This window comes from Telmatherina bonti, assembly GCF_933228915.1.
Source record: "Telmatherina bonti genome assembly, chromosome: 5".
NCBI lineage: Eukaryota > Metazoa > Chordata > Actinopteri > Atheriniformes > Telmatherinidae > Telmatherina > Telmatherina bonti.
In genome coordinates, this window is record NC_136623.1 from 8,612,981 (window position 1) to 8,629,456 (window position 16,476).

Sequence of the window (16,476 nt, forward strand, 5' to 3'; positions counted from 1 at the left end):
AATTTGTTTTCATACAACTAGAAATAAATTCAGGCGTTAAAGGGTTAAAGGTCTATATCCAGCAGCAATGAAAAAAGCTACTTCCTATATCTTCATATTGCTTCGACAATTTAACTTTTACATAAACAAAAACACCAGAGAAAAATGTTTCTCTGTGTTTTTCTGTTTGTTTTAAACAAGAATAAACAGAATAAATGTTTTGTAGCAAATGGTTGAGATGTTAAAAATAAGTTAATAACAACAATGAAATGATTGAAATCTGAAAAATTAGTTATAACAAACACTTTAGTTTGGGTTTTACACACCTAAACCAGTTGGTAGAGAAGCTCAAGCAGGTTTATTTCCACTATTTTTTTTTTTTTAAAGAAATTAATCAAAGTCAGTGTAAACTTACCTCTACCTGGTGGTAGAGCAGGAGCTTAAAGGGTTAATGTACTGCAGAGACAGTATAACTTCCAGCTTCATGTATGTTGAGTTTCTAAACACAGTTCAACAAATGAAACCAGAAGACTACAAGTCAAAAGAATATTAATTTAAAAGTCCAGTTTTTCTGATCCTACATAGTTCTGCAAAGTTCTTGGTTCCTCTTGGTCTCTCTTGGTCACGGTGGCAATGCGGATGTGGTGTGGACCCAAAAGCAGAGACGAGCAAACAGGGATGCAGGTTTAGGAGGGATTTATTCCAACCAAAAAGAACTGCGGGGACTAACACAGGGAACTGCTCAAACACAATGATCCAGCAACTCAAGACAAAAACTGAGGGGTACAAATACTCAGGACACAACGAGAGACAGGTGAAACAAGTTAACTGAATGAACCAAGGTAAACTACCGAACACAGACCAAGGCAAAGCAGGAACAACCCACAAAATAAAACAGGAAACAAGGAACAAAGGACATAGGAAAACACAAACCACCACATCATGACACTCTTTCCTTCTCTCTCCACCCCAACCAGTCGATGAAAGACTGGACGTCTCCCCTGAGCCGGGTCCTGTACGAGGTTTTCCCTTCCTGTTAAAAGGTAGTTTTTTTTCCTTTCCACTGCTGCCCCCCGCCTCATGCATGCTCAGGACGGGGGAATCAATGCAAGTATTGGATTCAATCAGCTGGTTTCCTTGGTGAGGCTGTTAGTTATGATGAACTGCTTGACTGAATCATGATTCTGTGTTGTGTTGTGAACTGGAGCGATACAAAAAAGCTACATTAAACTCAGTTCAAGCTCAGGGAGGTGTTTATTACTAAAAATGAACTTTAAATTCGAACCAACACCTCATAGCATTAACACCTGCAAATAAAGGTGCAACATAAAAAAGAAAAAGAGGAAGAATTTATGCTAAATGATAAATATCAACAATACACACCGGACATTATGTTGCAGACAAGCTTACAGTGAACATGCATGACAGATAAAATCCCGTGTATCTGACAGACGTTTGCCGATTGTTACCTTGGTGTAGATGTAAGTGGAACTTTTTACTATAAGTGCACTAATTGCCGTCCCACCAGACATCCGTAACACTGACTGTTTACATCTGTTCAAATCCATCCTCAAAACACACCTGTTCAACAAAGCATAGTAATCTCCCTGTCCCGCAGTTCTGTGTTGTTTTTATTGTTTCTTATTGTTTTAATGCCTGTTTTTATTGTACACTGTCCTTGAGTGACTTGAAAGGGGCTTTTTAATAAAATGCATTATTATTATTATTATTAAAGCCCTGTTTCCACCGACGGATCTGGCTTTGTACAGTCCAGGTTGGCAAACCTCTTTTTCTTATTTCCATGGGCAAAAACTGGGAAGGATACTGGAATAACTGACCCAAACTGCCTGGGCAACTTTTCAACCCTTCTGCTGGGGTCCCGGTCTTACCAAGGCAATGTGTTGACTGGTCGAAATAAGAAGCAGAAACATTGCTACGTATAAAAGTTCTGTTTTAGTTGTTTGAAGCCACATGCTAGCGAGAAACACAAGCAGATGTCCGTAATTTGCATAATTTATTTCTGTGTTGCATTATTTTTCATTATAATTAATAGAATATGATGCAGGCTCTTAAGCAGCTGATGCATATATCACTATCCAGGTGATACCCCACCTACCAGGTAATACAGTCTGTTCTGGAAACACAACCAAGATTGGGCCACAATGGGAATTAAAGCTTCTCAACAAGCGATTATTCATCTAAAACCAAACACGGACTTGCGCTGAATCCTAAATACTGACACAAAACCCATAATTATTAGGTTATAACGTTTCAGGAATTCAGATAAACTGATTAGAGGAAGATCAGCGCTACATTAAAACCTGCAGGTCATCGTTGCAGAATCAACAGAGCAACAACAGCTGTAGGAACGACATGTCCCACCCTATAATTTCATCCAACCTCTTTGATCTCAGGTCAGTGTCTTTTAACCAATCAGCTAAAAGCAGAAGCAGGTGATTTCCACTAAAAACTGGATTTTCTTTTTTTTTTTTTTAATAAAATTCTAACTTTCATTTCCTGCATCGGACTTGTTGATAAAAAACAACAGAAAGCAACGCTAACACTGACGACTGATGATTGACTTTTTGTCATTTTGCACAGTTAATCCAGTAACAACGCAGTGAGAAAAAGAAACCATCCAGCCTCCCATTGGGTCAAAAACCTCCTTTAAAATTCACCTCCCAAAAGTCAGCCGGAGCTGACAATGATCCAACTCAGGACATTAGCATTCAATCTGGATCCATCCTCCCTCTCTGACCTCCTTTTCAATAGTCATTAGCAGGAAATGAGGCCCTTTTAAGTAGCACAAAGACTCTGTGAAAGTTTTTCATGACTGGTCGTACTGGGAGCAGCTATAAAAGTAAAACATGCAACACACACCGCTCACATGCCACAGGAAGATGTCTGAATAATCTGAATCCAGTCTGGAAATTTTGTGCCGATCGATGGGACATAGTGTTATATGAAATTAACAATGAATTAATTCATGGTAGTGTCAATTAACTCGACCCCACAAGGGCTGCAGCCATGCAGGTTTCACACACCTGCTACAACACACCCGACTCAAATCAAATTTATTTATATATTATATATTATTTATATATTATATATAAGCAGCATTTAGCTGTTTACGCTGCAAACAAGTGGAATAATCTGCCAGTGGAGATGAAACTTTCACCAAATGTAGAAACTTTTAAATCCAGTTTAAAAACATTTCTTTTCTCATGTGCCTATGCATGACATCTGCACAGTAACTTTTACTTCATTCTGCTTGTAATTATTTTAATATCATTTATGATTTTATTATGACTTTCTTATTTGTATTTTCTTATTTGTATGCTTTTTCCTCTGTGATGCTTTTAATGTTTCATGTAAAGCACTTTGAATTGTCTTGTACATGAAAGGTGCAGCACAAATAAACTTGCCTTGTCCACATAAAGCACTTTTCATTTACTAAAAACATAACACACCTCACACTCCCTCCCTCCACCATATACAGCCGGTCCCTTACAAGCTTCTCGACTTCCATCGTTTTGACTTCACCATGCTGATTAAATGCAAACAAAAACATAGAGCAAGTTTCTAAGTTAAAGGTGTCCATATAAGCTCTTACGATGCGTGACACGGAGGCAGAGACGACGCCTCAGTGCGTTTTTTAATCGCCTGGACTATTTTTCTATTAATATGATGGATAATATGTGTATTTTGACAGTTATTTGGGGGTAATAAGGGGTATTTAAGGATAAAAATCAGACTTACGTGAAATTTCAGGTTATGTCGCTGCGGTAGGAACGGAACTTGTTTGTAAACCGTTGGACTGCCTGTACACACATGTACACACATGTACACACATGTACACACAAACAGGTACATGTACTCACCCGCACACTGTGTGTACACCACCTATAGAAACTTTAAAAAATTTGCATGTGAAAAAAAAGTTAATGAGTCATCGTGAGGAGCTTCATTGGCTGTTGGATCCATTTTAACTGGTTTAGGTGTGTTCAAGCAGGGATACGATGAAAACCTGTGGGGCTGCGGACCTCGTGGGAACTGCTGCGGTGTATGCAGTCACGGCCGTACCCACTGAGGACACCAAGGTCTGAACCTCAGTGTAAAATCTTATCTAAGAGGAGTGAGAATTTGTACTGATTCTTCTTTTACAGATAATTTACACTCTAGATCTGAGTTTAATCTCATCCTTGTATTCCTAATTATCACTCATGTGAAGACAGAGAAAAGCAAACTATCAGGACAGGTAGCAACTAGTCCTTCATCCGCCTGAAACAGTCGTGACTTATGTGTGAAATAAACCTGAGATGAGCATTGCTCAGTGATCACTCAGACCAGCACATTGCCATGAGGAGGCATTTCAGCTCCACAAACAGCAACGACGTGCTGTCAGTCCCACAGACCTCCTGAAACATCTGAGAATCGACCAAAACGCAGAAACAGAGGTGATGAGGTGATCTAAAGAGGAGGAGAGGGGAAGAATAGGTACTGCTAGAGCAAAGCAAGACGTCACTCTGAGTCCTTTGGTGTTGCAGACAGGTACTATCAAGTACTGTCAGGTACTATCGGGTACTACTGGGAACAGAGAAAGAAAATGCTCAAGTGATTTACACCTTGTCTGATAGCTTTCGCTTTTGGTGTTGATGTTCCAAACAACAGGAGCTCCCCTTGTTTTAAAAACAAAAGCATCCTGTTTCATTTGAAGCCAAAATCATTTATTTTTTTATTTATTCAACCATTCTTTAAGCAGGAAAGTCCCGTTGAGATCCGAAAATCTCTTTTCCAAGGGAGTCATAGCCACCCAACAACACACCCAAGAGAGCTTAAACAGTAAAAAACAGTATAAAAGGTTAAAAAACTAAATAAATGATAAATATGGTTATAAAATGAGTTAAAGTCTCAGCTTGGAGTAATGCGATTAATCAGATCAGCTGACAGCAAATCTACCAGACATGTGAAGTTCATACATGTACATAGAACAGTACTTAGAAATAAAATCACCAATATGAGCTTTAAAAGATTAAAAAAAAAAAAAAAAAAAAAAAGGAAACATATTGAATGGATCAGAGATAATAACATCTACTATCTTTTGACTGATGGTTAACTGAATATTTATCAAGTAAAGACAGTTATTTTATTGTTTCAGTTTTGTTAACTTTTGTAAATGGTAGTGTATATGTGTGTATGACTAAATAATTTACACACACACACACACACACACACACACACACACACACACACACACACACACACACACACACACACACACACACACACATATATATATATATATATATATATATATATATATATATGTGTGTGTGTGTGTGTGTGTGTGTGTGTGTCTGTAGCATTACAGAAATGTTGATTACACATCAAATGTAAATTAACTCAACCCTAAAGAGCCCAAGGTGACATATTTCATACATACCGTTTGAGACATTTTGCATTATTTTATCACACAAACATTTAAAAACCTGCTGAACAGTCTAATATGTGTTTTCTGCCCCCAAAAGGCTCATTTCTGCTCATGCAGAAGATGCAGCATAGTTTTCTCCTCTCCCACGTTTCCACGTCTGATTTGATACATTTCTAAGTGTCTTAGCCATCAGGTGAGCATGTTGAGTTATACACCCAACACACAACCAGTTTTCATCCCATTTTCTTTAATGGGTCGGGCCTTAAAGGTCCCACATCATACTTTTCATTTTTATAACAATTTTAAATAGGTGTCAGATTTCCAACAACTGTTCCACCCCAAATTTAGCCTTCATCCTTCATTTCAGCCATTTAAGAAGTAATTCTACTGAGTTGTACTGACAACAGGCTGTTTCTGTGTCTGAACATTATGGGCGGTGCCCACTCCACGCCCACGCCCACTCCACGCCCCCCCCAGTGAGAGGATGCGGCTTTCACTCTGTGACAGAAGTCAGGCTCAGCTAGCATGGTGGACGGGTCAATGGGAGTATCCCCTCGCAGGGAACACAGTTATTTTCCTTCTTAGGGTCACAAAGGGAAACACCTCAGACTAACTCGTTTGAGCACAGATTTACTGAAAAGTAGAGCAAACGTGTGCGAGAGGAGACAGAATTTAGTCATTTGTGTGCCTCATACACAGCAGATGGAAACACACATGACTGGTAGAAGTTTAGTTTTGCATGTGGGATCTTCCTGCGATGGACTGGCGAGCTGTCCAGGGTGTACCCTGCCCTTCGCCCAAAGCCAGCTGGGATAGGCTCCAGCTTCATCGGACTAAGCGGTTAGGATAATGAATGAATGAATGTGGGATCTTTAAAGGGTGAAACATTAAAACAAACTTTCAGAAGGTGTAGCTAACTTCATTATCAATGTTTTTGACACAGGAACAGGAGGAGATGTACGGAGGAAGGAGGTCAGTGTGTGTGGGGGGGCTACACTGTGTGGTGGGACTGAGTATTTCTAAAACCCTCGTTACGGTTCTGTCTGTGCTAATCTCAATGTGCTACTTCCTCTAATCTTCTGTTTCCTTTGGATCCATTCCATTCGATCCTGGTCACTAATTGAAAAAGATTAAATATGCTTCTGTACTTTTAGAAAAGGCAGGTAAGTTTCTGCTTCACACCAAGCGAGGACATGTTTGTGATCTGAAGCCCACCCTGTCAAACCCTGGATGAGCATCAGTGTGTTCTTTAGGGTGTGCGGCACTTTACCTCTTCCTGGTCCAACATGTAGAACTGATTTCCGGAGCTCACGCGAAGACGGGGGTTCCAGCGGTCGTGGGGTGTACGGTCGGGCGGGGGGCGGTCGTAGATGGCACGCTCGTGCAGGGAGCGGTTGTAGGAAGGCCGGTCGAAGGAGGGGCGGTCGTAGGAAGGCCGGTCGAAAGAGGGACGGTCGAAGGAAGGGCGATCGTGAGCGGGACGGTCGTAGGAAGGAGCGTGGAAGGAGTGGGCGTGGGTGCGATGATGGTGATGATGATAGGAGGGGGGGACGGCACACCTTGCATCTGAAGAGGAAACAGGAAGGAGAGGTGGGGTGGAGGGGGAGGGGGGTGCAATAGGGAGAAGAAAAGGAGGGAGGACAAGGTCAGTTAGGATCATTGGTAAAAGGACACATTTCTGTCTTCATAACAGCGATGCAAGCTGCAGCTGGTGAGCTCAGCAGACGTCTGCTCATGTCAACTAAAGAATGCTGAAGAAGGTAACGACGTAAGACACCCCAAGATCAGGACAATGACAGAATACAGAAGTCCGATGACGGTTTACTCAGATATGACCGATCAATAGGAAGCCAGAGTCGTGAAACAGTTAGCTTAGCATTAGCATGAAATCCCAGAATGTAAGCAAACATGAAAAGCATGTTGGAAAAATTATGTTTATTATCATTTGTGTATAAAATAAACTAATAAACTGATATTTAAATTTAAAATCTTGTTTTTTTCTTTGCAATCTTAATTTTATTTAACAAAAGCCTCCAAAGTATCTGGAAACTCTCCAAAGAGAAAAAACCAAGGACTACTGCTATCATTACTCAAGTTTATTCTTTTATTTATGAGCCGAATGCGGCAGATTGAGGATTTAATAATCCCCTTTTCTCTGTTATTTTTATGGTCATGACTAAAAACGATGACTGTCTAACTGAAGAGGCTCTGACTCGCCGTTATAATCTGATCGTCTGTTCCTCGGCCTGCGGCTGTCATGTCCACTAAAATTAGCAGAAATCTGTTCAGAGATCTCCTGCTGACAGACAGACGGACAGAAGCCGAACCACGATCTTCTGAATGGAGGAACAAGTTTTCACAGATGTAATCTTTACTTTTAATGTTTTCTGAATCTTTTATTCAAAAGATCATTTAAAAAGAAAAAAAAAAAGGGAGATGAAAAGCCGAAGATATCTGATATCATTTCCATCTTCTCCAGACGGATTTTGTCTTCATTATGAACAAGCAGAAATACTGTCTGTCCCCACATAAACTCACTTAGCATTCTGCATCTGGAGAGCCACTCTGATGCATTTGTAGCTCTGACCTCACATTTCCTCTCCCTCTTCATCCTCTCTTTTAATTCGTCTTTATATTCTACGAAGCAAAAGGCAGCTTTTCCAGATTATGTAATGAAATATTTTATAGTTTTCAGCCTCGGATACAGAAGAAACATCTCAAGACGCTTCTCTTTTCAACTTCACTCATCCTGCTTCAGGCTGAAATTCCTTAACAATCCTTTGTTTCTAATTCCAGCAGTAAAAAAAAAAAAAAAACACTGAAAATTTGGCAATATTAGGGAGTATCACTTCCTGTAAGAGAAATTATCACTCCAACACCTCTGTCGTTTCTTCCCGTTCCAAGTGGTTTTAATAGTTCAGTGAGTTAAGAATTAAATCCAGAAATAACCCTTTTATAGCAGGAAAAACAGGCTGCTGCAGCGTGTGAGTCAGTCAAAGCAACGTATCCCCTGCGGCTTGCGCTTCATGCACCAACGAAAAGCCAAATTCACACTTACAACATCTGGAGGCTGTACTACAAGACGGGGATGAACACACACTTTCACACTCACACAGAGTCAAAGACAAGAAGAGAGAAATCTGCTGTTTATTTCACCCAGAGTGGCACTTTGTGCCCCGGCGGTGACCTTCTTCACATCATTTCTCTCTTTTCTTTTTACACATCCAAGCTTTTGATAAAAACAACAGATCATGGAGGAGACAGACTAAAAGCTCTGCACTCTCTCCTCATGACTCCAAAGAAAGAGAAAGCAGACGGCCCACAGCACAACACGACACACACAGCATGTCACAGGCGATTATATTCCTGCATCATCATTTCACAACCCCCCCCCCACACCCGGCCCCCCCGTCAGTGCACGGCTGCACTGCTTCACATCCAAAGCAAGAAAAGAAATCAAGAGGCAAAATAATAACTCAGTTGATCTTTCAGGTTCCTGGATTAATTATGAATCCAGCTGCTGAAATATTGATTAGCTCCTAAACAAATGGAGCTGATTAATATGGACGAATCAAGAAATGAAAAGAGATGAATCGTTTCGTCTCACCGTGGCGAGGAAAACGTCTTTCTTTTAGGCCCTTCAATCACACCTGACAGATGTGTTGGAATGTAATTTGGACGATCGGCTATGAGAGCAAGCAGAGACCATATTTTTGTCCAGTCCTGTGAAGTTGCACCTGAACATGGAAATATTCATGCAAGCCAATTTAAAAACATACGAGGGAGTACGAGTAATGATGGTGCATGGAGGTTAGAGGCCAGGAATGCGGTCCAGTGTGGTTCTACTGGATTCAGGAGACACAACAACAGCCTGTTTACGTAAACACCGTACAGACAGGAAAGGAGCTTTAACTGGGAACACGGTCATGTGTAGAACAACCTATATTGGTTAGAACATGCTACAGACATGAATTAGACTATTTTACAGCCATGATAGTTTTTCTCCCATATAAAAAAAGTTCACCCATTGGTTGTCAACATGCCACTAATTAATATACATGCATGTTTTTAATATATTACATTAATAATCTGTTTATGTTTTCCCTTTTTGAGATGTGTTTCTGAAACTATCTATTGCAAAAAAGAAAAAAAAACACCTTGAAAATAGCCTGGCTCCACTAAATATATTCTATAAAGGACTGGGGAAACCAGAATAATCCAATCTCATCTTATCCAATCCAATATAAAAATGAGGTATTTTAAAAGCATTATTTGTTGGCTGTAATCTCTAGTAACCTGATAGAGCTGCAACATATCCCATGGCAACAAAAGAAATGATGAAGAAACTTTTTAAAATAACACTTTTTCCTCTAATCTGAGCAAAGAACTTTAAGTAGTTTCTGAATATTTATTAGAAAGAAATTACTTTCAATCTGCTCATGTTTGAAACTATTTCAGAGACCTATTACATCAAAATATGCTGAATTTGTTGCTCAAAAATACCTGCTGCTTATAAATGTCCTGTTGATGGTGGATGTCTGTCACACTACAATAATCTGAAAATATCTCATAGTAAGGCTACACTGACAGGACTTAACCGAGGTTCATAGCAGGAACCTTTATGGTGAGAGGCATCAATGCTAAAGGATAACGGGGCGGAAAAAGTTACATGACTTCAGATCATTTCTCGCATTTTCTTGCTTGTTAAGACAGATGAGTGACTTTCTCTGTTAATAAGGGCAACAACAACAAAGGGTGAAAAAAAAAAAAAAAAAAAAAAAAGAGTCTGGACCAAGCGGCAACCTCCGGCGGTAAAAAGTGAAGCCGATGCGGAAGTGCATAAAACTGCAGTTCCCCTTTCATCCACTAGGGGCAGCAAAACCGATCCCCACCGTAAATCCCCATAGACTCCCATGTTAAAAAGACCAACTTCACAGCAGAAATAAACATGTTTACAGCAGAAATAAACATGTTTACAGCCTGGTTCAAAAATCAATTTTAGGTTTAATAGTTCAGGTTTACCTTCATGATAACTGTGGAGGGAGTGAATTTTTTTCTAACCCGCCCATTTAAAAGTGATTTAATCTCTAAATTCAGCATGTTTAGGGGCGTGTCCTTTTGATTGACAGGTACCCGATCTCCCGCTTCAAGTAAGAAGACCGTAGAACAACCGCGGTTAACAACGTGACTTAGGTTTAGCCCGTTTATTGCCCGTTTAGCTGGTTAGCTCCCGTTATCTCAGGGTTAGCTCGGTTAGCTCTTAGCTACAGAAAGCTCGGAGTTCGCTCGATGTCAATCATCCACCATGACGCTCACAGCCCCCCTCTCAGCTCCACCTCTTTGCCTATATTTGTATTTTCCAGGCGAGACGGCGCGCATGCCCCTGCCAAGATGATGATGGTAGGAACCGCCCACGAGCTTCAACTTAGCTCTTTAGAAACCTACGGGTGATGTCACGGACACTCATCCATCTCTATATACAGTCTATGGTCTGGACTCAAGCTGACTGTCCTCCCTGAAGCTTCAGATTCAATATTAAAAGACAAACATCCACTCTTATTTGACAGTTTTGATGTAGAGGAAGTAAAACCAAGCTGTGCCAAAGATTCTGAGAATGCACACCGACTTACCACAATTATAATCACATACATCCCACCTTATAGTCATGTAGATGCAGTTTTCTTCTGTTTGAGCCTCTTAGCATTTCCCCTCCACAATATTCTATTATTTATGGAGGACAGGCAGTCAGGGTCATTTATGAAGCTGCTTCTACACTGTGTTGTTTGTCATTCTGTGCAGGTTTGTTGACTTACAGCTAAACTGCAAACTGAGATGTGATAGATGCTGAGTAAGTGCGGCTCATTACCATGAAGCTCAAGGGAAGTTAAGCAGAATGTGGCACGCTGTCTCCAGAAAGCAACTAAGCCCCCAAATCCAAACTTTGCAAGTGTGCATTGCAAAGTCATGATGCTGAGACATTCAGCATGGGATAGAAGCATGAGTCATCCCCAGTCCAATCTGCACTACTCTACTGTAGGCCTACCTCTCCACCCCCGAGGCTGTCTATTAGGGGCTTGTGAAGCACAGTGGACAGAATTTCAATGAGCACACTCTTTCTTCTGGCTGTCCGTTGCTACACACAGGGTGCACAGGCATAGCTCGAGGTTGCATGAATATACTTTAACGATTTAACACAAGGAGAAATGCTGAGATGCCTCTTTTCTATGCTCGTCTTCCCCCTTCCTCACTCTGTCTTTCATTTACTCTACAGTCTGCTCCCTTTATTTCTTTCTCTTCCTTTGTTCCACTCTTCCTTCCCTCTCTGTAGGCTCTTTTCCTTTTTCTGCTGTCCTTAGCAGTTTGCAAAGACGAGATGACTGGTCAGCCCCAGTCAATGCTGTCATTACTGGAACCCAACAGACCTAATGTTGATTTATACACATCACTGATCTCCAAAACAGTGCTAAAAATAAAGCTTGCATTATCCCAAGGCCGCCCGGGGCAGATAATGCACTCCTGCAAGCATATTGAGTTGAAGCATCTTACTTTCTTGGCAAGAAAGCTTCCCATAATGCGCTTGTCTTACCAAGACCTCAGCTGCACTACTACCCCTTTCAGCAAGGACAGAAAAGCGGACGGCCATGAGGACATGATGCAGCGCTGCAGTTTGACAAGTTGTGAGACGGAGTGCTGCCTGTGTGCAGGGCAGTAACGCTGCTGTCAGTGCTAAGCCAAGGGGCACGTCAAGTGTTGGCTCACAGAGGCCCAGGAGGACGAAGCATTTTTCCGGGATGCACCCTGAAGATGGCCCTCAATCTACTCCACCAAAACTGGCCCACCAGAGGTCCAAACTGGTCCACAGTGTGTGGAACGTTAGCATCCAAATGCAGGACTGAGAGGCAGGAGGGTCTGACACAGAAGCCTCGATGCCTGCGTCGAGCAAAGGGGGGATGTCCAAATGAAGCCCACATTCAGGCCCGTATTGCTTTCTTAAAAAAGTAACACATGACCAAAGACAAATGAGGTGCCGTTTAACCGCTATGTTGAGTGATTCGAGTCACTGAAAATGCCGTGGGAAATACAGGAAGTCTTGTCGTGATCTGACCTGATGTCGAGGATCATTACGTGCAGGATGTTGACCGGAAGCACAGCCTTAAAGGGGAGGCACCAAAAAAAGCAAAGGACACCAGCAGCTTTGAAGCATTTTCACATAATATCACCCAAAACCGAATATATAGGCTGCAATCCAAACTTTACATGTGTGATTGATTTATACAATGGAATTAAAACAAAGATATTTTATCCATATCTGGCGATCAGAACAGGTTTGCTTCATCTTACTTTACAATATGGATTCTGAGAAATAAAACATGCAAGATTATATTTTACAGATCAACCAGTATGTAGCACAGATGTAAACAAGCAAATAACCAGCAGGTGGCAGTACTTCTACATGAGCACTTAAACTGGACTTAATTATGAAATTATGAAACTTTTGGCACAGGAGTTAGCCTGAACGACTTCACATATTCACGAGATACCATCACATAGCAGGAATATGGTTTTAAAAACCAGAAGTGGTGGACTTACAAAGAGGAAACTGAGGAAATGGGACGGCGACCTGACAAAGAGGAGCTGAAAGCAAGGAGTAGATGTACACTGAAGACAGCTAACGAGGAGCAGGTGAAGCAGGCAAGCAAACGAAACCAGGTGTGCTGATTAACAGGAGGGAAAACAGAATACACGAGGTGGAAATAAAAAATAAAAGGAAACTAGACAGAGGATCAAAACCTACAGGACAACTAAAGCAAAAACACAGTCTGTTATAGCAGAATGAATTTAGCAAATGTTAAAATAGAAAATATTCACTGTCATTCAAGTAACTTTCATTTCTGATGTCTCCACCTGAGTGTAATTTGTCAAATGTCTAAATATAAACCATTTCAAAATAAAAGCATAACTTGTATCTTTTATATTAACCAATCTGAACTCAGTTTGTGACGAGGAAGCGACTCAGTTCAGGTGGTCAGTGGTGTCAGAAGTGTCACGCAAATAAAAACAATAAATATCTGGGACCTTGTGAGATAAAAGTTTTGTTGTAAAAACATGAAACTAATCACATGGATTATAAACCATGTTCGTCTTTGAATGAGGAAAGTTTGCATGAAGTAGATCCGAGAAATGTTGAATTTACCAAATGAAGATTACGTGTTCGGGAGCATGGCCAGATCTCAACTTCGCCTCAACTACGCCTCAACCACGCCTCAACTACGCCTCAACCACGCCTCAACTACGCCTCAACCACAACTCAACCACGCCTCAACTACGCCTCAACCACAACTCAACCACGCCTCAACCACGCCTCAACCACAACTCAACCACGCCTCAACCACGCCTCAACCACGACTAGACCACGACTCAACTACGCCTCAACCACGACTAGACCACGCCTCAACCACGCCTCAACCACGACTAGACCACGACTCAACTACGCCTCAACCACAACTCAACCACGACTAGACCACGACTCAACCACGCCTCAACCACGACTAGACCACGCCTCAACTACGCCTCAACCACAACTCAACCACGCCTCAACCACGACTAAACCACGCCTCAACTACGCCTCAACCACAACTCAACCACGCCTCAACCACGACTAGACCACGACTCAACTACGCCTCAACCACAACTCAACCACGCCTCAACCACGACTAGACCACGACTCAACTACGCCTCAACCACAACTCAACCACGCCTCAACCTCGCCTCAACCACGATTCAACCGTGCCTAAACCTCGTCTCAACCACGCCTCAACCACAACTCAACCACACCTCAACCTCGCCTCAACCACGCCTCACCCATTCCTCAACCTTGCCTTAACCATGCCTTAACCACACCTTAACTACGAATTAACCACGACTCAACCACGCCTCAACCATGCCTTAACCATGCCTTAACCTCGTCTCAACCACGCCTCAACCACGCTTCAACCACGACTCAACCTTGTCTCAACCACGCCTCAACCACGCCTCAACCACGAGTCAACTACGCCTCAACCACGCTTCAACCACGCCTCAACCACGCCTCAACCAATCACCTGCTGAGCTGTCTTATACTCGCTTCCCCTCCTCTCCTCTGTCTCGTTCTGTCGAGCTCACCCTTTTCTTCTTGTCATGTTTTTGCCACCCTGATCTCCTGGCGCTCATCATTGGTAACTCGATCCACCTGCTGGCTTCCTAATTGCCTCTGCTACCTCATTCAGTTCACCTGGTTTCCTTTTCTCTCACTGCCTACTTAAGCTCCCTCCAATCCCTCCTTTTCTGCCAGATAATAATCAGACCTATGTCTAGTTTTGTTCCAGCGTTCTACGGATTGATCCTCAGTTGCCGACCTTCTGCTTTATGCCCCTGGATTACCCTCCTTGCCTTGCCCTCGACGGACACCGCAACTTTTCGGATCTTCTGGTTACCGACCCTGCCTGTCTTTGGATCTCTGAGCCTTGTCGTTGCCTGGACGAGTATTTTGCCATCCTGTTTACCTCCCAGCTGTTGCCTGGTTTCTTCTGCAGACCATTCCCCCGGACTGATCTTCTGTTCATACTCCTCCACCAATAAACTGGTCATTTGTCCAGAACTCCCTGTGTGTGGCTGTATTAAGGATCCTCAGGGTAACTCATTACACTTCTCCCCATTTGCGACATCTCCCATCACACCCATTTTCTCTCGCCTTATCTCTCCATCTCTCCCCCAACCCATACCCCCCTTTCATTTTCCCTTCCTCTTCTTCTTCCTTTCATCTACTTTTATCCTTCCATCTTTTCTTTCTTCTTTTTCTTCATTTTCTCTGCTGCATCTGTACCTCACCCATTTCTTTTCTCCCATTTTCTTTTCTTTCCCTTCTTTTCTCTTTCAAGTATCTGGGGGGATTCTGAAGATCTGAGATCCCCTCCCCCACCCTGAGTGTCAGTTCACTACTTCATCACCCCAGACGTCCACTCCACATCCTCCTTTCTTCAACCTCATGTGCGCTTACACCTCTGTGGGGAGGGGGTGGGTCCTAAGTTGTACTTCATAGGACAGATTGTACAAAGACGAAGCTCGGAGGAAACCATGACGTGGACATTGCACCTTTAAACCAGACCACGTCTTCATGCCAGCGACACGAGTTCTGCCAGTCCCAGCAGAGCTCCACAAGCATAACCACATGAACCAAAACGCATCGTCTCACTGCATACAGACAGGTGATGTACCGTGTTACGCATTACCGTGTGCGACAATACATCAGAGTAGAACAAACAATCTGAACCGTTTCTGCTTGACTGGAATAATCTGCACAAAATCTATTTATTTGCAACATCTGAACACAGAACTTTGTGTTTCATGTTCTCATAATAACATTTATTATGTTATAACAGGATTTGTTTCATGTTTTTATAATAAACCACTACATTATAATGTGATAATGTCCAGTTGTTTTTTGTTTGGGTGATGCTTCTACACTTTCGTTTTGCTTCCAACACTCGCTTATTACTGCTTTCGTCTCGCTCTACACCGATGAACAGGAGAGGGAGACCAGAGCAACTTGAAGTTTGTGCAAAACTGCAGTGCAAGTGAATAAATACAAATTTTCCTCCTTCATAGCTACTCATTATCTAAATATATCGGTAGGGGGTTGAAAGGTTTGTTGATCAATACAAATTACTCAACGATTACCTCACCGGGTGGTGAGAATTCTTGCTTTCAGACTCAATATCTGGCTGCTGCAAACTGCATGGCTCGCTCTCATCAGCTCTTGCAGCACAGACATCAGCTCTGCAGACAGCTTAAAACCAAACTCCTGTGTGAGGAGTTACAAGCCAGCAGAGGACTGCTGAGCTTTAAAACCGACAGCGACGGTTTTATTGTGACCATTTGAATGAAAATGCTACCTCTGCATCAGACATTTCCATCTGCTTTAATTAGCTATGTCTACAATGAAAATGTGACTATTTGTTGCAGTGACAGGCCACCACCACCCAAGGGTACTGCTGGAGTTGGAGCGGAGTCAGACGTGAGGAGGAGAT

The 16,476-nt window shown here is 42.2% G+C and overlaps 1 protein-coding gene across 1 annotated transcript in view; it reads right to left on the reverse strand.

The window, feature by feature from the left end:
• syngap1b (synaptic Ras GTPase activating protein 1b) overlaps positions 1–16,476 on the reverse strand; it is a gene marked incomplete at both ends in the record, with an annotated part of 236,922 nt that overhangs the window by 166,250 nt on the left and 54,196 nt on the right. Inside the window, one exon of the mRNA XM_079240840.1 lies at positions 6,681–6,976. Within this exon, the coding sequence (XP_079096966.1) occupies positions 6,681–6,976 (296 nt within the window). The remainder of the gene's footprint in view (positions 1–6,680; positions 6,977–16,476) is intronic.